Genomic DNA, 23,435 nt, shown 5'->3' with positions numbered 1-23,435 from the left:
GATCCTCATTAGACTAAAACAGCTTTAAGAACTCAGTAAAATAAAAATATGTCCCCGTGAGCCAGGCTTTTGCTACTTGAGACAAAAAGTCCTGGACAGCTGCTTCTATATGGGATGAAGGCCAGCTAGAACTTATCACAGCTATGCACCACCCTACCTATTAGTTGCCAAAAACCCACATTGAAGTACAAGGTGCTAATCACAATTTAGGGCTGTGTGGCAGAGAAGAAATTTTTAATTTTAATAGAGCCTCTCCATTTCAGGACCACCATACAACTTACATTAATCCAGAACACTGTTATGAGGGTCAAGTTCATAGGCAATGAAGGTAGACTGCAATCTGCTTGACCAGAAATAGTATATTTGAGTATAAGCTTGGTAATATTTAGAAGGAGTTGCAAGACATCTTTTCCACCTACTAAAAGCTGAGATATGTGGTAATGTAACTGTCTGCTCATGACTCCATAGCTCCAGGGGGAGCATAGTGTTTCTATTTCTCTTACTCAAAACATTAAACCCAATATAAATCATGTAAGGCCACCTACTGTGGTGGTGATCCCCTCTTTATATTACTGTGTAAGATGTCCTGAGAATAGTTCCAGTTTCACAAACATGTCTTGTTCAGGGCTATACTACTATTAAACTGACTTGTACTATTTAGGATGAGATGTGTATGTGCAATACACATACACAAGACATATCCAATTACAAATATAATCAGTTAAAATATTAAGATTTTTCTCTTCTAACCTGACCTTAACGGCAAATAGTGCAACAGCTAAAAAGTAATAAACTAACGGTACATCTTACAGCATCTGTTATGCTCAACAAGTCTAACCAGATCAGTCCTCAGCCCTAAAACACTTTATGACGATATGTAAACGAGATACACTTTGTAGAAGCCAACCATATACACAACTAATACATAGTTCTATTATAGTGGCCCACCAGGTCTACTTTAGCTTTCCATTCAAAAGCTGAACTTTTTGAAGTGCTCTAAAATCTGCATGGTTACTCAGATTGACTTGAAATCTGGTATGCCTCGTGAGCAGAGATCCTAGAAATCCGTTTGCCATGGAAAAACACAGAATTTGCATTTTTACAGGGAACCTTTAGTTTGTACATTTTGAGGAAAAAAAAACAAACATATATTAACTAAATTTTACTGAAAGTGCCAGTGTCACTTATTCCAAAGGCTCTCAAACTACTGAGTATACCCCCCCGGGGGGATGCAGAATGTATATGGGGGGCTGGACGGGGAAGGGTGCGTGAGAAGCTCCTGGCGGCAGCGCTGCCTCCAGAGCTGGACGCTTGGCCAGCAGCCAATGCTCTCTGGCCACCCAGCTCTGAAGGCAGTGGAGAACAGCAGCTGCTGGCCTGGCATCCAGCTCTGAAGACAATGCCACCACCAGCAAGCACAGAAGTAAGGGTGGCATGGTATGGTATTATCACCCTTACTTCTCCACTACTGCTTCTGGCGGCACTGCCTTCAGAGCTGGGCGGCCAGAGAGCAATTCTGTTCATTTTATTACGATTGATGGCACTGGTAGGCTTCGAAATTGTTTAAAAATTGTAAATATATCAATAAAACTTTGTGTTCAACTGATACCTATATATATTGTGGCTAGGGAAACTAAAGTTCAGCATTTCATTTAATCATGGTAAAACATGGATTTTTATGCTTTTTTATTGGAGAATTTTGGGTTTTTTAATCATAGAAAACTAGGATCCTGCTTATGAAGACTCTCTGGCTAGGATTAGTGAACTAAATTTGGGGTAATTTAACCCACGGGTTCCTGAGATACAGCTTTTAAACAAGGGGGTGGAAAGCTTTCTTAAGGTTGACATTTTCCTGAATGTTTTATTGGGGATCAAACCATGGCTCTGATCTGCTTGAGAGTCAGCCTCAACTAGTTCTTGGCACCCACGACTCCTTTGGGGGAGCAAAATTCAGTAAAATATTCTCCAAAGAGTTTAGGGCACAGACTCAATGGATTACACTGAGCATTAGAAGACAGAGCCAACAGGGTCTGCAGTCCTATAAGTTTTGTTACAGCTGGGTAGCTCAATTGGATAAGCAGTAGTCCTTTAAACCCTACCCACCAAGTGTCAGTTCAAAACCTGCCTCGGGAAGAAATCTGGAAAAAAAACTGTAGTCATCTTATTCAAAGCTTTCCAGGGGAGGGGTACGTTATTTTATGGAAGGAGAATTTAATCAAAATAATTCTGAGGAAAAAAATTACACACTCAAACACTGAGTCTGCTCCCAAAACCAGTCCCAGCAGTTGTTAAATTTTACAGCCCTTCACTCTTACCCAAAATATTCCATTTAACACTACTACACTTTCACTTACTCATCATTAAACTCACCAACTGCTCTCATATCCACCGCACTGCTGAGAATCTGCATGGCAAGAAGACCCTTGTGCCCCCTACTGACAACCTGCACAATTCAGTGCTGGAATGCTGAACAGTAGATCCCTCAAGGTATATATGTACCTCTTTCCTCTGATCACACACATTGGGGGGAGGGCCTCCGACCTAGATCTCCTTACATGACAATCACACCTCTACCAAGCTGTTTCAACCAATCCCTCCACCATTCAGTACACCGACACCTAGCATAAGGAATACAGTGGAATGCATGCAGATACTTTCCAGCTCTGGGAGACAGAGTTAGTGTTGCACTGGTGTGAACTTTAACTCCGAATTTCCTGGTTTTCAGAAGTTTGAGTTTTGCTCAAGGGCATGAGATATTTCCACACAACCTCTATCTGGGTTAAGTTTTTTTCTCAGTGAATTATAGTGTGTTTTAGTCAGGGTCTCCATGAGTATTTCTGGGCTCATGGAATATGTTGAAGTCCTGGACCCTTCCAGCTCATCTGTACTCCTATCTTTCTCGGTTAGTATTCCACACCTTCTCTCATTCTGCTTCTCTTCTGTCTCACTGTCTTCATTTCTCTTACCCTGCGTAGTTTTCATTTCACACAGACTGATAAAAAAGTGTTAACCCAATATTGTTAATATCTAACACTTCATGATTTGGGGGAAAAATGTACACCTCATATTAAACTGAAGCTTTAAAAAGTTTCCTTTTAAATGTTTCACACCCACTGTTTGCTCATTTCTAGTAAAGTTTCTTAGACTATATCTACACTCATAGATGCCAACTCCGTAGGTGCTCCAGAGTTGGCGCACCCATAGAAAAAAATTAGCAGGCAAGCTCCACTCCCACCCCCTCAGCGCCTCCTGCTTGCAGCCCCAACAATCAACTCCCCCCACTCACTGCCAGCTGTTCCACAGAGTGCAGGAGGTACTTGGGGAACAGAAGAGGAGCAGGGACAGGGCAAACTCAGGGGAGGGAAGGGGATGGAACTGGGTGGGAAGAGGTGGGGTGGGAGTTGAGTGGGAGCAGGGCCTTGGGAGAAGAGATGGAGTGGAGGCAGAGCCTGTGGCAGAGTGGGGGTTGAGCATTCCCAAGGGAAGTTGGGAGCCGGCACCTGCGTCTACACTACAACTGAAGGTGTGATATGCAGCTCAGACAGCTTTAATCTAGCTAGCACACTAAAAACAGCAATGAAAACATGGCAACACAGACTAGTAATGTGTGTATGTGCCAAGAGGGACTGGGCAGGTTTGTAAAGCCCATACTGAAGACCATGCCACTGTGTCTTTGCTACTGTTGTTAGCATGTCAGATTAAACTTAGCACAGATATGCCTATCCAAGGTGCAAATCATACCTTTGAATGCAGCATAGACATACCCACAGTACAGACTTTGTCCAACCTGCCGCTCATTCTAAAAAGATTGTATGTTTACAAAAAGCATAATTCTTAGACACTTTTCATTTTCTTTAAGAGGGTGTCTTGATTCCACTCTGCCACCCGTATCTTCCTGATACTAACCTGCATGGTGGGAATATCTGAGAATGCTGTTCTTATATTTATTTATCGGTTATATCTAATGCAAAATACCATACACCCTCTGCAGCACGATATGCAGAGACAGATGCAAGATAGGAGTACCACAGCTAGAGTTATCAATGCAAAACAGCAGGCAAAGCAACACAATAAAAGAGTAAAAATAATTCTATGCTTTTTTTTTTTTTTTTTGCACTTCTCTATTTGTATTCATCCTGCCATCCTTAAAAAAGTATGCCAATGAAAGAGGGGCTGCATAACAGGAAATTTTGGGATGAAGGGACCAGAAATTATCCCCATCCTTCTTGACGGCCATTTTTTTTTAAAAACCGTTAATTTTGTATAAGAGCAAACAAAAATGAGCACAACTAAAACATGAAAAATATTTGAAGTCTGTAAAGCAGTAAGCGTCAACACAAGAGGATACTTACCTGGTTCTAGTTTTATTACTTTAATACCCGCTAGCTCACCCGTGTTAACATTCCGAGCCTATAAAAGAAAAGAGAAAAGTATATCTTAATTTTATATTCTTCAGTAATGTGAAGAGTTCATGCCAGAGCAATTAAAAAACTCACTACATGAACTAAACATTAATTTAATTTCTTTAAACAAAGGCAGTGTTTAGAAGTCTGTGCTAAATTAAAACATTTTGCAGATTTATATGTTACATGTGATTTACGATTAGTTTAAGGTTAGGGGATCTTTCAGTTAAATGTGTTACTGTAATTAAACATAATTGGCCATTAATCACATATTTTGATTAGCTAAATAAACATTGCTGTGCAGTTAGCACTATTACACTATTTAGAATTTCTTTTAAAGTACGAGCCACATGACCGTCTGATGACAATAAGCCAAATGTCATTGAGAAGTCCTTGGCTTCAAGAAGCCACACATCATAATCCAAACATAATGCGTATTTTATAATACTCAGCCTTTTTAATCCCTTCTTGCCCTTCCATCTTTTCAAACAAAATGGTGAACTATGCATTAATTCTTAACCATACTCACAAGACTGATTTTGCAATCACAACCTGGAAATCTTTAAAGAGTTTTATATGGACATTTCTCTCAAGAGAAATTTTTCATGGTAAATTTATTTTCTAATTACAAAGAAAACTATCTTGCAAGAACACTAAACAAAATTAAATTTGGAATAAAGTGCGTGCTTTGGCACATCAGACATAAATTATGCAGCAAGGGCCATCAATTATGCTGTATTGATGCTCTGTAAATTTGTGACATATTGGGAACTGGGACGGGTTGCTTACAAAATAGTTTCAGCCTACATGGCTCCCAAACTCGGGGATCAGGAGGTATGCAGCAGTAAGTACATTGTCTTGAGGAGAAGCTGCTTCCATCCAAAGCTCTTGAATCTTGTTGCTTTCAAGACAGTACTTCAACCTTTTCTGCTTTGTATTCTACTACTTACCCCTAGTTCCCTAACCCATCCATCCACAGTATCTTCTTCCTGTGAAGCCATTAAAATCAGCTAAGGAGTTAGAAGACAGTATGAAAATAGCCTTCCCACTGTCCCAGCCCAATATATGCAGCAACTTGATTTTGAGCAGTATCCTATAAAACTTACATGGCATTTGCTCAGCATCAGAATTACATTATACACTGGGGGGCTGTTATGCAAAAACACACCTTATATTAGAGTAAAAAATTAATCAAAGCTAAATTTTAAGATGACATTAAAAAGAAACTCAAATATGGTAAACAGCCTCTTCCCTTCTTACCTAATCATCTAGGAGCATTGCTTGGAAGAATTTACTGGTCCTTAAAAGTATTTTGTATTAAGTCCACCAGTGTTTTTCCAGCCCTGGCAAGTCATGACATAATACACCTTCAGACTCTGTTTAGATTATCAGTTCACTTTTCCACCCTTTCAATTACAACATGATATTAGCAGATAAAATTTTCAAGTCACTTAAGACCAGCTTTACAAAGATATTAAGGTGCCTAAAGAAGAAGATAACAATGAGCTGGATTTTTAAAAGTCTCTAGGCATCTATCTGTATCTTTAGGCTCCTAGGTATCTTTAAAAATCTGGTCCTTAGAAGCTTAAGTCCCACTGATTTACAATAAAACTTAGGGTCCTAGATCATGTTTGAAAATGGGACTTGAGATTTAAAAAAAAACTGAGCTGCTATCTTCATCACTATGCTTGTGAAAGCATGAAATTCCATCTATTAAATGATATAAAGCCTCTCCCTCTGTAGTGGTGTGAGAGATGAGCTTGTAAACTCATGTTTGAACTGATGTTGAGAAAACAGCAAGATGTTAATCAATATGTGAAACTAGACACCTGGCAACCTGCCAAGCCTAGAAATAAATTCTGCAAGCCAGTGGGAAAACACAATAATCTCAGATTTCCATCTTTGGTTTTCTACCCTTAAATTAGAATGAATAAATGAAGACTTGGCACACCACTTCTGAAAAGTATCAGGGGGTAGCTGGATCTGTAAAAAGCAACGAGTCCTGTGGCACCTTAAAGACTAATAGATGTATTGGAGCATAAGCTTCTGAAAGGTTGCCGACCCCTGGTATAGGGCAAGCCCCAGGCAAAAATCAGTCAATGACTTTACTTAATCGGAGAAGCTCTCCCATTGGTGTAGGTGGCGTCTTCGCTAAGCCGCTGCAGCACTGAACGTGTAAATGAGCCCTTAGTGTCTGGCAGAGACCAAAGCTTGCATAAGGGATAGATGGCTGAAGGTCAACCAGGATAAGACAAATAATATTTGTTGGTTAAAAAGGCAACCAGGAAATATACAGACACTACAGAGGAAGGTCTGCATTCATCGTCTGCTTGCACTTGCAGTCAAACCAACTCCCAGCTACTTCTGATGAGCAAGAAACAACAATGGCCAAGACTGCTTCCCCCCACCCCCTTTTTATATATGGGTGGGAGTTTGCAACTGCTTCTTTCAAATGCAGACTTCACTACAGTTGCTCATTCCTTTCTAAACTCAAGATCAGATTATGGCAGGGGTTCTCAAACTTCACTGCACCGCAACCCCCTTCCGACAACAAAAATTACTTCACGACCCCAGGAGGGGTGACAGAAGCCTGTGCCCGCCCAAGCCCCATTGCTCTGGGTGCTGTAGGCATAGCCTGAGCCCCAGCACTCTGGGCAGGGGGGCCAAAGCTGAAGCTCAAGGGCTTCAGCCCCAGTCGGAGGGCCTGCAACCTGAGTCCTGCCAATCAGGGCAGAAGCCTTGGGCTTTGGTCCTGGGTAGTGGGGCTTGGGCTTCAGCCCCAGGCCCCAGCAAGTCTAAGCCAGTCCTGGTGACCCCATTCAAAGGGGGTTGTGACCCACTCTGGGGTCCCGACCCACAGTCTGAGAACCACTAGTTTATGGTGATGTGCTCCAAATAAAGCTGCATCTTAAATCCATCCAAAAAAATCAAACTGATGCAGAAGACATCTGTCCATTTATTGACTCATCTCACCATGAGTATATTACAGTTATTTTCCATGATCTGTGTTGACTGCTATCTTTTTTCCAGATGGAATTAAAGATGTTGGCATTGGTTTATGCAGCCCCATATGGCTTTCCACCAAATGCAGCATCTGCATGCAGTCACACTGGCAATTTTGATATGTTCCAAAACCACAGCAAAAAATATCTATACTAATTCAGTCTAAGATCAACACTGCTATAGATTAAACCTTCACATCTGAGGAAGTTTCTCGGCATTTTAAGGCTTGGTCTACAGTGAAAAGTTAGGTCATCGTAGCTACTTCAGTCAAGGGAGTGAAAAACACACCTAACCAACATAGCTGTGCCAATCTACTCCTCTAATGCAGAGGCAGCTACGCTGACAGAAGTGTAGCTGCCACCATTCAAGGCAATGGTATTCCTACACCAACAGAAAAAACCCCTCCTTTGATGTCGGCTGTGTCTACACTATAGTCTCTACAGTGCAGACATATCCTAAGTAACCTTTGAGAAACATTACTTCAACTGGGGCCTGGGCTACACTACAGTTAGGTCAACAAAGGGCAGCTTATCTCGACCTAATGATGTCATTGTACACACTACAGCCTTGTCCTGCCAATGTGAGTGCCCTGCTACATCAACATCATAACTCCACCTCCACCAGAGGCACAGGGCTTTTGTCAGTGTAGTTATGGCGATGCAAACTTACTTACACAGGCTGTTGGCTGTCTTGTCAATTTCAGCCTGGAGCCCTGAAATTGACAAGAAAGCCGGGCAGCCCAGCTGCCCCCAGCTGCTCACTCAGCTCCCCGCTCAGAGAGGTGAGAAGCCCAGGTGGCTGCCCCCAGCTCTCAGTAGTGAACAGCACTCACTAGTGCTTCCCAGTGGGGAGCAGGGAGGTTAGAAGACCAGAGAGTAGCTGGGCTCCTGGCGAGGAGCTGCACAGAGCTGACAGCCCTGGCTCTCAACCCCCCACCACTGCCCCCTTCAATTGGTGGAAGCGCTCCTAGGGATGATGGGGACCACTGACAGAAGAGTAGTGTGGACATCACCCACCACAGTAATTACTAGTAATTACTGCAGTGACTGCAAGTCAACCTAACATAGATCGACTTCAGTCTGAAGTGTAGACATGCCCCGGAAAATAGTTACTTATACCTCTGAAAACAACAGGATTCCAGCTTAAGAAGTTAAATAAAACAAGCATCTGGTCAGAAACAAAGACTATGAATGTCTCTATACAAATGCAAGAGGCTTAAAGTAAAAACAAGTTAACTAGAATGCCTCTCAATGGAAGAGGATCTTAATATAGTATTTTTCAATAATAGGCATTATTGAAAAAAGCAGAATGATAAATCAGTGGGGTACTGTAATACTTGGCTGTAAATTATACAGGAAAAACTGATTAGGCAAATGAAGTGGAGTAGCAGCACTGTACTTAGAAGATTCTACAGGATTTAGCAAGGTAAAAATTGAATGGAAAGGACCACACAGTTGAATCTTTCTGGACACAAAGCCCAAAACTGTAAGAGTGTGAGTGTGTAAATAATGAGGGGTGTGCATGTATGTATGTATTTATTTAATATTAATTAGTAGGCCTATACTACTGGCCTCTAGATCAAGAAAAGGATATTGAATGCACTATATTGAGAGAAATCAGAGATTGCAAAAATCTAAGAAAAAAATAATGGCGGACTTCAGCTACCAACATAAACTGGTCAAAAGGCACTATAAGACAAAGTTTAAAGAAGCAATGTTTCAACACTTTAAGCCAATGCTTCTTGGAATAGCTAGTTCTAGAGACAAGAGCAGAGGCTATTCTTCACAGTCTTAAATAACAGTAGTTGAACCACTGAGTAATAGTGACTACAATATAATTAGATCCAACATCCTAGGAAGTAAGATACCAAAAAACGACATAGTGACACTAAATTTTAGAAAGGGATATACAGACGCCCCCTGACTTATGCAATTGTTCTGTTCCGGAAAGCCTTGCGTAACTCTAATTTTGTGTAAGTCGGAACCATATACCTGAACGTTACGCAAAAATTTCCGCAACTCAATCCTATTTCTGGTTTATGGAACTTTTTCTGTAAGTGCAAATTTGCGTAAGTCGGGTCTTGCGTAACCCGAGGAGCATCTGTATTTCAATAAAATGAGGCTAGTCAAAGACTCTGAAGCTAAGAGTAAAAGTGAAATCTTTAGATGTGGCATGAATGCTATTTAAGGAAACCTCAGCAGGTATTCTTGAACAAAAAGGGAATCAGGATGGCAAGAAGTAAACCCATTTGCAAAACAAAACAAAAAGCTTGAAAGGTTATTAAGCCAAATAGATCCTTCAGGTTTGACTATGTAACCCCAGTGAATTTAATACACAAGAACATAAATTATAGCAGGCAATACGCAAGACGGAAATTAGAAGGGTTAAAATGGAAGTCAGAGCAAATAGTTAAGGCTCTTCATTATTGGTATTTACCAGTTTTTCCTGAAATATTCCCACTATTTTTTTGAAAAAGCCAGTATTCAGGTCTTACTGATTTTGACCTGAATTTTGGGACCCAGACATTTTTTGCAGGAGACTAAGATGGGGCTTGCTGAAAAACTGGCAGAGTCCAGCAGGGGTCTCTGTCTGGAAAGGGGTTTTAGTACTCTTGGGCCAGATGATCACTTCCCTCCTGAACTCAAAAGCCAGTACCACCTGACTGCCGCTACGACAGGGCTGTTGGGAGCAAAAGGCTGTACCCCAGGCGTACTGGCTCCCTGCTGAACAGAGCCTCCTTCTGAGGCCAGCCCTTCAAAATGGGAGTCAACAGAACTGTGCTGCACTGCTGCAGCGATCAGACCTAGGGCACAGAACCCCGTCTGCTTTCCTTCCATTACCCTGTCAGACAGCCTGTACAAGGGAAGCAGATGGGGCAGTACTGAAAGACCAAATTGGCCAGGATGGGACTGTGACGGGATCCCCGGGGTACAATATGGAAATGGGGTACTGCTGCGCCACCTTCACTCCCCAGCCTGGGCCATCTCTCACAATGCTTTGCTAGTGACAAACAGCAAACCCCTCCAGATGCTCTTAACACTGAGCACAACAGTGTGGAGTCCCACACCCAGCTAAATTGCATGAATGCTCCCTGAGCCACTCTCAAATCACACAGAGACAAGTAAGTCTCCCAAGCCCTCAGCCTTGCACCCCCAGAATATACTGTCTTGCCCTGGTCAGAAGCCTGACCAGTAAAAGTTTATTATCCAGTCTTCCCCTCCATCGATGTGGAGAGGACATGCACTAACCTTTGTGAACTGAGCTGAGATTTCCCAAGCACTTCAACCAAAACACTGTTTTAGGTAAAATATAAAACAGATTTATTACATACAGAAAGACAGATTAAGTGGTAGTTACCAAAGAAAATTAAAAGGTAAGCACACAGTCTAAAATTTTCAACCTCATCAAACTACGCAGTATTTGGATCAAGCAGTTTCTCTCACCCCACTGGATGCTGCAGGTAGTTAGTTTACAGTTCTTAGTATACAGATTTCCCCTTTAAGCCTGGGACCAGTCTTCTGAATTCAAGTCTTTGTCTTCCCAGTGTTCTCGTTAATTCCAGCGTGGGTGGGGGAGGAGAAAGGCAAACGCATGATACCACTGTCCCCTATTTTATATCCTCAGTCCACGTGCCTGGAAAACACTAGCCCAGTCATGTCCTGGAGGGCTTTGCTAAGTCACAGAGTGAAGCAATCCCCCATTGTGTGATGCTTGTGCAGCCCTCTTACAGCATTGTAAATCCTAAGTTTACAATTCCCCTACTGATTTGATCACTTAACATGCTCCTGGAAATGGATCACCTCCTTTGTTGTCACTGGAGAACTGGCAGTGGATGACTCTCAAACTTGAAACATAATCCACACCCCCAATGGATACCAGGCATTCTTCCCCCTTCACCCCATATCTCCATGAGTATTACGCATCCTTCCCCACCCTCCTTTTGTTCCTCATTTTTACCCATTTTTCTCCTATTTTTAATAAAACCCAATAAATTCCCAGGACATTTTAAAGACTAAAAATTGAAAATGAAAGGCCTGACAAATAGCTAATGACATTTAAAAACAAAAAAAACCAAAACCAAGAAATTATGTAACCCGCAGGAAGCCTGCAAAAGAATTGGTGGGTCTGCTGGATCACTAAAGTTAAATGGAGCAATTAAAGGAAGATCTATGGACACTGCTGAGAAGACAGAAGATTTATTTGTATCAGTCTATATCACAAACGTTGTTAGGGACCTGTCCTTTTCTTGTAATAAAGATAAGCTGCTATCAGAAATTGAAGTGTCAAAAAGAAAAGGTGCTGAAATAATCATATAATAAAAAGCAGTAAGTCACCAGGCCCAGAGGGTATACATCCAGGAGTTCTGAAGGAGATTATTTATGAAGTGGCTGAGCTGCTAACAAAAACATGCAAATTTTTGTCAGAAACAACTTTTGTCTCAGAGGGTTGGAGGGTAGCAAATATTATACCCATATTTTAAAAAAAAAAAAAAGTAGTAGTAGTTCTAGGAATGATCCAGAGAATTACAGACCAAAAAGCCATATGTCTACTTGGCAAACTGATTGGAACTCATAATCAAATACCTGTAAGATGACATGATAAGTCTAATCACTAGAGTTTCTGCAAAGGGAAAGAGTGTCACTCTAATCTAAGGGATCTCAAACTTCATTGCACTGCCACTCCCTTCTGACAATGAAAATTACTACATGACCCTGGGGGCGGAGGGGCCCGAAGCCTGAGCCTGCCCAAGCGCCACCGCCTGGGTGTGTGGGGCCAAAGCCCAAGCCCAAGAGCTTCAGCCCCAGATGGGGGCCTGTAACCTGAGTCCCACCACCTAGGGCTTAAGCCCTCAGGCTTCGATCCCAGGTGGCGGGGCTTGGGCTTTGGCTCTGGCCCTGTGTCCCAGCAAGTTTAAAGCCATCCCTGGCAACCACATTAAAATGGGGTCACGACCCACACTTTGAAAACTACTAATCTATTAGAATTGCTTGAACATACCAATAAAATAGAAAATAAAGGAGACTAGCTGACAATTTTTACAACCTTTTTTCAGGCTGAGACAGGGTAAATGGTCAATTTTCACCGTGGCAAAAGATTAACAGCTGGTAGCTCAAGGTTCAGTATTTGGTCTGGTGTTGTTTACTCTAGTTACTAACAGTTTTTGGAAGAGAGGTGTGCAGTGAGACGCACAATTTGCAGATGACAATTAGTTAAGTTAGCTAAATCCAGAGAGAACTAGGGGGAACTAGAGGGAGCTAAGTAAGCTAGGTGAATGGGCAAAAAGATGGCAAAGTTCAGTGTTTATAAACGCAAAATGCTGCACATTACAGGGAAAATTGTAAACTGCTCATATACCCTACAGACTTCTAATTTAACTGTTTCAGCTCTGGAAAAGAACTTGGGCGCCACCCAACGTGGTCAGCTCAGTGAATTACTCTCCTCTGTGTAGCAGCAGGCAAAAAAGCAAACAAGATGTTAGGATGCATAAGGGATGACGAATTAGAGAAATATAATGCCATTATAAGTCAATGGTCAGACCTCATCTGGAATACTGTGCACAGCATTTGTCACTTTATCTTAAAAAGGACACGCAGAACTAGAGTAGGCTCAAAGATATTTTAATACGAAAAGAAATAAAGAAGACTGAGATTGTTTACCTCAAGAGACAAATAGGAGAGAAAATGGTAAATGTATAAAAAATGAATGGTCTAAGAGGCAGAGAGAGAGAGACAACATAAGCTCCCAGTCTTATAAGACAAGATCCCTGGGGATATTCAATTAAACTGAAAAGTGACAAATTCAAAAAGTGAGAAAGGAAATACTTTTTCACACAATGAATAATCAGACTGTGGCACACTACCACAGGAAGTCATTGGGTATGTCTTATACTACAGCTCGGAGCAAGCCTCCCAGCCAAGACAGACAGATTAATGCTTAACACTCGAAATAGCTGTGTGGACATTGTGGCACTGGCAGAGGCTCAGGCTAGACACCTGTGAGCTCAGACCCAGTGGTAGGATGGGCTTAAGCTCAAGTGGCTAACCAGAGCCTCTGCAGTGCTGCAATGTCCACACAGCTATTTTTAACATGCTAGCACAAGTCTGTCTACCCGAGCTGCAAGATTCAGAGAGGGACTGGACTTTTATACCGATAACAAGAATACCCAGAGTTATAGAAGTTAATGGTAAGAAAAATTTGGGAGAAATATAAATCTTCATGTTTCAGCCAATCTCTACTAGGAATTTGAATGAGACATCCATGACGGAGTGGATTATCCCATGTCTCCCTACTGTGAATCTTGTTTCCCTATTGTGCGGTTTCTTAAACCTTCCTCTGAAGAATCAGAGACAGGACACTGAACTAGGTGGACCCTGGTCTGATTCAGGGTATGGCTACACTTGCAGCTGTACAGCGCTGGGAGTTAAACCTGTCTTCGTACAGTTGAATAGGGAATCTGCTGCAATCTGGCCACACTGACAGCTACCAGTGCACTGTCATGGCCACATTTGCAGCATCTGCAGCAGCACTGGGAGTGGTGCATTAAGGCCAGCTATCCCAGCATTCAAGCGGCTGCAACGTGCTTTTCAAAAGGGGGGGGTGGAGTATGACAGGGAGCATGAGGGAGAGAGAGAGTGGATTTTTGGAGCCGACACTCTGTCAGCAGCTGCAAATTCCGACCCCCTCCCCCACCCCTCTCTCGCTCACTGAAAGCACCAGATACGCAGCCTCCCCGAAACGGACCCCCCCGCCCCCTCCGCACACCGTGCTGCTTCTCTCCTCAAGCCCCCTCTCTTCAAGCAAACACTAGCTGTGGGCGTTCCAAAGGGAGCTCATTCACAGCAAACAGTAGCTGTGTTTGTTTTTTTGATAAGCAGCATGGGGAGCCTGGAGTTCACAACAAAACAAACAGAGGCATCACAACAAAACAAAGAACTAATCTTTACTTAAAAGCATTATGGAAAGCTTCCCGAGGTCAGTTACAGCGTAGTAAGATTACTCTCCGTTTACACTGGCCCCCCAGCGCTGCAGCACCAGTGCTATTCTCTTTATTCCTCTTGTCGAGGTGGAGTACATGCAGCGCTGTAGCCAGGGAGATACAGCGCTGTATGTGCCTTGCCAGTGTGGACAGGAGTGAGTTACAGCGCCGTAAAGCCACCACCAGCGCTGTAACTCTCAAGTGTAGCCAAGACCTCAATCTGGTAATTCTACATTCCTTAGGGGGCTGTATATCATACACAGTACCACCAAACAAGGAAGTGGGATAATTTCCCACTAAACTGTAGATGAAATGGGGGGCAGGAAGGGGGACTAGCTCTACAAAGTACCTGTTGATAAACGTACACAGGCGCTATCATCTTCAAAAAAATGAGAGGCAGTAAATTAACAAGTTTCTCTCCTTGAATATTCAAGTCCACTATTCCCCACTTTCACCACAATTTGTTATGAACAAGATGCTGTCAATTATCAGTTTCATCTTTGCTCCAACTACCTACCAAATAGGATGCTTTCTGAGATTTAGCATAAAGAACTAAGAGCAAATTTTCTGCAAAGATTTTCTACAGTGCAGAAAGGGCAAAACCACAACTTTCCCTTACTGAAATCAAGGGACATTGCCTATAACTCAGTAGGACAGAATAGTGAAACTGTTTTTTCAGAGAAGGAAAATTATTAGTTAATTCCTCTTCTGAGATTTTTACAGTAGTGAAACCCATAAACAGTAGATGCATGAAAACAATTTACATGTGCCAGCAGAAGTATTTTTCACCCTGCCTAATAGGTGTCAGTTAAACTTTTCCTAAGCCCTTTTTAGCTATATGGAATTCTGTTCTATTCTTATACCACGCTCATCACTGTAGAACCTGAGCACTTTTCAGTAGCAGCCTAATTACACATCTGATGTGTGTTGTTTATTCTCTCATCTCCTCAGGAGGAGGAAGCATGTGCTATAGAATGTCTTGTTTTGTTTTGTTTTAAATATGGGTTGCTATGCATTTATGTTAAAGCAATGTCAAAGAAATGCACTTTGCATTTGGAAGTGGTGAGGTTTGGGATAGTTCTCAGTTCCTGCGGGAGTTCAGGCTAGCTCCCAAGAAAGTTCTGTGTCCCTAACATATGCATTTTACCCTTATTGTAAAACACTGTGCCATAGAAGTATGCTTGTCAACCACAGTCTTAAACCCAGAGCTTTAGGTGGTATTTTAGAAATCCTGGGGCCAATCATGGAACACCATAAGGATAAGGACGGAGACCCTGAACTTGATTTGAAATTCTGTGGGAAAACAATGTAGAGAGCGAAAGGCAGGTTATGTGCTTGCAGTAGCCTATGTTACAAAGGAGATGCACTACAGTGTTCTGTACTACTTGGAGTTTTCGAAGTACTAAATCATGCCCAGAAATATTGTGTTGCTGTAGTACAACAGAGAGATGAGAAAGGTGTAAACAACTGAGGCCTTGTCATCATCCACCAGGCTAGGACAAGTCTCCCAGCCAACTGGAGATGACAGAAAGTATTACTCACAGATGCTTTTACGTGAGAGTTTAGAGTTAAATGATGAATACAAGAGTTCTCCTAGACTTCAGGAGAAACAGAGCAACTGTGGCTATGTACCTTCAACCAAAGGGAACAGCACAATGACTACAAACTCTTCAACCTTCCTCATCACCAACATCATTACTGTCTTGCAAAGATTCAGCTTCAGCCAGATGTTCTTCCTCCATGAGTTGATCTTGTCCAAGCACCAGGACATCTTGGTGACAGAAGAGTGGTGGTATGTAGCAGAGCTGCACATTACTGGCACTTGAATCCATGTCATCTGACCACTTCACCTTATGGTTGCACGCAGATATTAAAAAGGACCAGAGAGAGAACTGATCCTTATGGAATTCCACAAATGAGGTGGAGTACTGGGATTTGATAGAAAAGGTTCCAATTCAAAAATTATCCTGGCAGAGGTGACTGCAACCAGAAAAACAATTTTGATGGAGTAGACTAAGTGGCTTGAATGGCAAATTTATTACGGTATATAAAAGTTAAAATTAAGTGTCCAGAGGGTACCTCTGAGATGCTGCCTGCAGGAATCTCTGAAGTACAGTTCTACTCTGAAAATGACTAAAAATGATAACATCTTACTCATCAAATCTGCTCTGTGTTTAGACAAGGTCATATCTGCTGTCTTTGGTAACAAAAATAAGTTATTACTTTTTACTCCTGTTAGCACTGCAGACATAACACAGCTCTGGGAAAGGGAGAAAGATTCTAATGTTGCTTTTGCATCCACCACAGAAATATTTACCAAGTCCAATTTACAGACCTAATGAGTTATGCCTATGTAAACCAGCAAGGCAATATAGCTTCACTGGAGAAAGGCACTCTCCTCATAATCTGATGTGCAATACTTTTGTTATCTTAATTTGCATATTCTGGAATGAGTTTGCATGGCTGTTGGTTAGGAAAGATATAGTCTTCCCTACAAACCAAGCACATTTGATATAGAAACTATTGCAGAACCAACACAAAACTTCACATATCCATTTTTTACAGACATTCCATCATCATCTTCAATTCCTCTCTCAAAACCCACTTCAAGGCGGCTTATAAAATTTAGCCTTATGTATTAACTTTAAGAAAAATGGTGTATCCTTCAAGTAATGTGCACTAGCACATTTTTGGACACCAGATAAAATAACAGAACTGACCCAAACAACAGCAGGATCTTATTGTCTTGACCCATGTCCTCATCCCTCTTCACCTTCTCCTTAGCTCTGTTCATACTACCAACTCTTATTTTAAATTGTAAAATATCCAGGGCAAGGACACTATCATTTTTTGAAACACAAACACAGCTACATATCTATTTTTTTAACATACTAAATACATCTATGGCTATAAAGAAAATAGTGACCATTCAATGGTATATCCAGGTTGAAAATCCAATTAAAAAAAAGCATCAAGAAAATCTAAGGATTCCAGGAGATACCACATTGCCTTGACTCTACCGTCTCAATAACTTTAACCTCCCCACTTTTTTTTTTTTGGGTGGGGGGTGGTCAGGTCAACAAGTAGCAAGAGTGTCCACATAAGAAGACAACAAATATAATGGCAGCCTGATCCCAAGTTAACCCCCACGTAGTCACAAACTGCATGGATACTGAAGTCATGGCAGAACAATAAGCCTGGCCAACTCCAATCCTAAGAGATAAAAGAATCAGGGTGCTGCAGAACACAATGAATCTAATTTAATCTTATCCTGGAACTTGCATGTACATGATGAAAACGGATCCATTTTTCAGAACAGGACTTATATGTCTGAAGGTAGATCAAATCAGGAATGGTACTGACTTTATTAGTCACCGACAGAACTCAGCCAATGCCCTACTGCTCCCAACAGACCCTTACCAAATCCAAAACAACTTAAATGTAACATACATAAATAATTGTATTATAATTGGAAATATTTAAATTCTACAGTATGAGGTAATGTCTTCTAAGATTAACCAATTGATCCAGGTTTGCTGATTTGCATACATCTTCGTATCTCATTTATAATGCTGAAAACACTTGATCAAAAACAAACCAAAACATCACTCCAGTTACTGGAACCATTTCAAAATTATTAACTACACTGGAAGAAAGCTCAGCCAGGTTCAAAGTAGCAGACTGAGGGAGGACCTGAACATTGAGTAAATGTACTTTGAAAAAGTCAAAAACCTAATCAGACTAGATATTAGCATACAGATAAGGAGCAGGGACAAGGAAAAAACAAGCTCATTTTCTACAGAGCTATCCTTAAGAGCAGGAGATTTGGCAAAAAGGGTCCAAAATCTGTGTTAATATTTCAATGAGAACATGTATAATTGAGGTTCCGCACACCAACCTAAATTGCTTTTATGAATATTCAATTAAAAAACGTTAAGGTGGAATCAGTGTTGCTCACACACAACAGAGCATTAAACATTAGAAAACCAGAAATGCTTAGTGAAGGTCCCCCCACATATATCTTAAAAGAACATTAGTGTTGCAAGAAAACCAAAAACATTAAGGTAAAACTTCCAACATGACACACACAAAGTTTAGTTCTGCCCCACACACATGCAAGCACATGGAGACAAAGTAAAATAAATGTGTGTGTAATGCCACTTGGGGAACCGGCAGTCATACTGCATTAGTCAGTAATTGTGCTGGACACACAAAATGGTAATGTGATCATGGATTTTTTTTCATGTTAACTTAGTGAGTTCCTTGTGGCAGCTTTAAGGGAGCAAAGTTAAAACTGTCTGGTTAACGTTGCCTTAACCGGGGGGTGGGGGGTATTATAACACTGACATTCTTTTAAGCAGTATGCTTAACCAAGTATTTCCTGGTTTTCCAACATTTGTGTTTACATTCTGAAGTCTCAAGTTCTGGAAGGGTAAAGGAGTAGGAGACGCTGTTATACAGTAGGAAAATTACTTTCACCTTAACAAATTAATCAGTGGAGCAGGTGATATTAGAACTCATGATCTCCTGGCTCCCAGCCAGGTAAACACTCTGTAAGCTAAATGTCATTTTGAAGGAAGCAAGCAACATGTTCATTTGTCTGATCCTTGTTCCCCACTAAATTCAGAGATGAAAATGGTGCTGAAATTATGTCAGAATGCAGTTAAGGGGTCTGCACACCATGCTGGCAACGTATAAGTGGACCAACACAACTCTGTCATCTCAGGCCTGGTCTACACTATGAGTTTAGGTCGAATTTAGCAGTGTTACATTGATCTAACCTTGCACCCGTCCACACAACGAAGTCATTTTTTTCTACTTAAAGGGCTCTTAAAATAGATTTCTGTACTCCTCCCCCGACAAGGGGATTAGCACTGAAATCGACATTGCCCAGTCGAATTTGGGGTAGTGTGGACGCAATTCAATGGTATTGGCCTCCAGGAGCTATTCCAGAGTGCTCCACTGTGACTGCTCTGGACAGCACTTTGAACTCAGATGCACTAGGCAGGCACACAGGAAAAGCCCCGGGAACTTTTGAATTTCATTTCCTGTTCGGCCAGCGTGGCAAACTCAACAGCACTCAGCAACACAGGTGACCATGCAGTCCCCCCAGAATGTTTCTACTTTCCCCCTATCATCTCTGTCCCTGAGGTTATCGCAGATTAGAAAGCAAAAAAAAGGGCACTCATGATGATATGTTTTCCCGAGCTCATGCAGTCCTCCTGCACTGACAGGGCACAGCATAATGCATGGAGGCATTCAGTGGCAGAGGCCAGGAAAGAATTGCTGTGTTTGCTTAACGGCAAAAGTATCATGCCTCGCTAGTGATCCTGCCCGAGCCAGGTCGCTATGTCAGCCTTGGGCGGGGGCATGACCGCTGTGTCAGCAGGAAGGCCTTAGATATAGACATTGCATTAGGTACCTTCTGTAGCTAGAGAAAACATTCCTGCACATTTGGCATAGTCTGTGGCAAAAAAAGAGAAGCCCCATAGAACAGTGGTAATCACATTCACCTAACACATGAAAGCCCTGTAGTGTAGTGGTTATCACGTTCACCTAACACACGAACCATCCCTGGTTTGAAACTGGGTGGAAACAGGTCACTGTTCCTTTTTCTGACTCCCCTCCTGCATTTTTAGTCTTAGACCAGACCGTGCCGTGAAATTTTACTTTGAATTATGAGTTAAATAATATGGAAGCTCTCTCTAAATTATAGTCCCGGGTTCCTTATCCTTTCAGCTGCTCTGGTTAGGGGTGGGAAAAATTTTCATGAAACCTTTTATAGGGACTATTGTTATCTAGGACTCTGAAATAATCTTAACATGGTCCATAGAGTGTAATCCTTCGTTCTGGATTTGTCATTCCACAAACTGAACTGCTCCTTACTACTGTCCAGGCTTCATGCACCATGGGAGCAAGGGGCAGGCTGAGGTCGGTGCGACCATGCTGTGCTGCTGGCTGGGAGAGCAGCCTGAGGCAGAAGCCTCCAGCTCGCATGATATTTCAGGTAGGACTGAATCTCCATGAGACAAAACTTAAAGAAGAGAATGGCCTGGAGTCACTCCCACTTGGTGCTCTAAGGGTATGGCTACACTTGAAATTTCGGAGTGCTGCCGCGGCAGCGCTTTGAAGTGTGAGTGTGGTCGGAGCGGCAGCGCTGGGAGAGAGCTCTCCCAGCGCTGCACGTAAACCACATCCTCTACGGGTGTAGCTTGCAGCACTGGGAGCCGCACTCCCAGCGCTGCGGCACTGATTACACTGAGGCTTTACAGCGCTGTATCTTGCAGCGCTCAGGGGGGTGTTTTTTCACACCCTGAGCACGAAAGTTGCAGTGCTGTAAAGTGCCAGTGTAGCCAAGCCCTAAGAGGAGGATAGCCATGTCTGTCCAGGCACCCCTGACTGACCTCACGAGGTCTGCCAGCGAAGCGGCACCCTGGCAGGCAGGAGCTGTGGACGGAGCCCCAGACAGGCAGCGAGCTGAGACACTCACTCTGCTGCCAGTCTGGGGCTCCATCCGCCAACCCGTTGGTTCCGATCATTGAGGCAGGCAGTAGGCTGAGTGAGTCCAGTGGACGGGACCCCGGAAAAAAGGCACGAAACGATTGTCTACCAGTGCTTTCACGGATCGGGGGGAGCTCAGCACAGAATTCCAATGGGCAGTGGAGACTGCGGGAACTGTGGGATAGCTACCCACGATGCAATGCTCCAAAAGTCGACGCTAGCCTCGGTACTGTGGATGCACTCAGCCGAGTTAATGGTCTTAAGTGGGGACACATATAATCAACTGTATTAAATAGATTTCTAAAAAATCAACTTCTATAAATTTGACCTAATTTCGTAGTGTAGACATACCTTCATAATGAGCTCCAAAAAGTTTTAATAACATCTTATATTTTAAGTGATGGACCTTTTTTCCTTTCACAAGCTTTCTCCTAGGTATGAGCAATTCAAAACAGTTTAGTTTGAGGTGCTCAGGTTCTTCCACACACTCTGTGCTGACCTGATCTACCCATTTCCAGTTCAATTTGACTTTTCTTTAAAACTGCAGAGAATGCAATATGTGGCTTTAAATGGAAATGTGGTGAAAGCTTAATATATTCTCTTAAAAATTACTGTACATGTGTTCAGAGGTTATTAATACAGTGCTACATATGCTACTGTGCTCATATCCTACTTGGTTGTGTTACCCTTTTTCTTGTTACTTGTTTTCTGGTGCATTTGTTTGAACAAAAATGTGATGCTGACATATTAATGTAGCTGAAGCCTGACTGAAATGAGCAATTAACACCTGAAGGGAAGTCTCATTTCTTGGAGGACAGAATTAGGGAGGTAAACAGAACATTGGGTTTAAAAAGAATGTCTGAGCCAACTAAGATAAGAGGGAGAACATCTAGGGAGCCATTTACTAACAATGGACAAGATAAGTTAGACATTTAGAAATTATGTAAAGATAAGGTTGTACATAAACAGCACATAGACAGAGCATGCGGTACAGAGTCCTGCAAAGTGACCAAGACTATCCAAAAACGTATGATCTAAGGAATAGTAAATGCAATGAGACAGGTAAATGTATATGAAGGGAAAGTGCTTCTGTGTAACTTTTGATTGTGGTATGCTCTAGACTAGGGGTAGTCAATTTTTTTTTCAAGGTACGACTTTCTTGGTCAAGGTATAATCAAGGTCTAGACTCCAGTGAAAATAATAAATAATAATAATAATAAAGTAAGTAAATAAAAAGATTTCAGGGTTCATACAAGTGTCCAGATTTGGCCCACAGTCTGCCTATTGACTACCCCCTTCTAGACCCACTCCTAAGCTTCCGTCTGATCAACTCAGCATAGCTTTGTTGTATACCAAATAAAGGAACCTGAGTGACAAAATCTGAAGTCCAATTGTTTTCTTGGATCCCAGAGACCTGGGCAAGGTGTTTGCCCAGACCCGAACAAGCTGTTCTGGATAAACATGTACATGTGTATTCCCACCGGAGCTGTTTTCTCACTAACTCACGTTTCAGGCAGCCGGCTTGTTACAAGCCCATGACAAAGATGCGGGAAAGTTACCCTGGGCACCTCCCAGCCTAGGCTCTGACAGGGCGGTGAGAGGACCAGGCGGGCAGCGGACAACCCAGCCAGCCTGGGCTCTGTCACTGGACACGGCCCCGTCTGTGGCTGTGCGGGGCTCTGCCAGGGGCTGCCCCCCGCCTCGGAGGGAGGGAGATGGGAGAGGCTCTGGGGGGAGGGCCCCGTGACAGGAGCCAGGCCCCCTGCAGAGCCTCTCCAGGCAGGGACCGCCAGCCCCCCTGCAGAGCCTCTCCAGGCAGGGACCCCAGCCCAGAGGGGAGGGAGGGGGCGCCCGGCGGCTGACAGGCGCTGCCCGCTGCGGGGCCCGCCTCGGTCGCTACCTTGTAGACGTCGCCGTAGGTGCCGCTACCGATGCGCTGGATGAGCTCGAAGTCCTCCTGCGGGTTCCGCCGGGAGAGGTCGCGCACCCGCCCGACGCTCATGGCGCCGCCGAGGCTGGGGGCCCCGCTCGGTCACCGCAGGGCCCGGCTGGGGGAGGGGGACGGGGACACCGAGGAGCGATCACCGCCGCCCCCCGGCCTGCTCAGCCAACATGGCGCACTAAGGGACACCGTGCGCATGCGCCCGCTCGCTCGCTCGCGCGCCTCTGGCCCCCGCTGCCAGAGACACGGGGCGGGGGCGCTAGGGGCCAGCGCGCGCATGGGGCGGGGCGGGGGGAGGAGAGCGGTGCGCGCCCTGAACTCAGCGGCTCAGTCCCGCCCCTGGTGCCCACGTGTCTCCCAGCTGGCGAGCTCTCAGCAGGAGCGGGGCGAGCCTGGGGCTGGGGCTCCCTAGTGCTGCCCGCCTCTAGGAACTGAGACACCAACACGCAAGCCTGGGGTCGGTCCGCTCTCCATTCCCCGGGCTGCCCTGACCCACTCCCAACCCCCAACTCAACAAGGCCTCGTCCTGTTCCCCGGGCCACACGGACCCCCGGCCACTCCCAACAAGAGCCCGTCCCAGTCATTGCCTCAGGTTGCACTAACCCCATCC

General features: G+C 43.4%; 1 protein-coding gene across 3 annotated transcripts in view; it reads right to left on the bottom strand.

Annotated features, from left to right (window-relative positions):
• MAP4K3 (mitogen-activated protein kinase kinase kinase kinase 3) overlaps positions 1-22,995 on the bottom strand; it is a 144,810-nt gene extending 121,815 nt beyond the window's left edge. For all 3 annotated transcript variants that reach the window (XR_003999797.1, XM_030558134.1, XM_030558135.1), the window contains exons 1-2: positions 22,784-22,995; positions 4,353-4,410 (exon numbers count right to left, since the gene is read on the bottom strand). Coding sequence is in view for 2 of the 3 variants with exons in the window: in XM_030558134.1 (XP_030413994.1) it covers positions 4,353-4,410; positions 22,784-22,885 (160 nt within the window). In the remaining variant the exon portion in view is untranslated. The remainder of the gene's footprint in view (positions 1-4,352; positions 4,411-22,783) is intronic.
• Positions 22,996-23,435: the final 440 nt, after the last annotated feature.

The sequence above is a fragment of the Gopherus evgoodei genome, chromosome 3, assembly GCF_007399415.2.
Source record: "Gopherus evgoodei ecotype Sinaloan lineage chromosome 3, rGopEvg1_v1.p, whole genome shotgun sequence".
In the NCBI taxonomy this organism is placed as follows: domain Eukaryota; kingdom Metazoa; phylum Chordata; order Testudines; family Testudinidae; genus Gopherus; species Gopherus evgoodei.
This window is presented reverse-complemented; position numbering and strand designations above follow the sequence as displayed.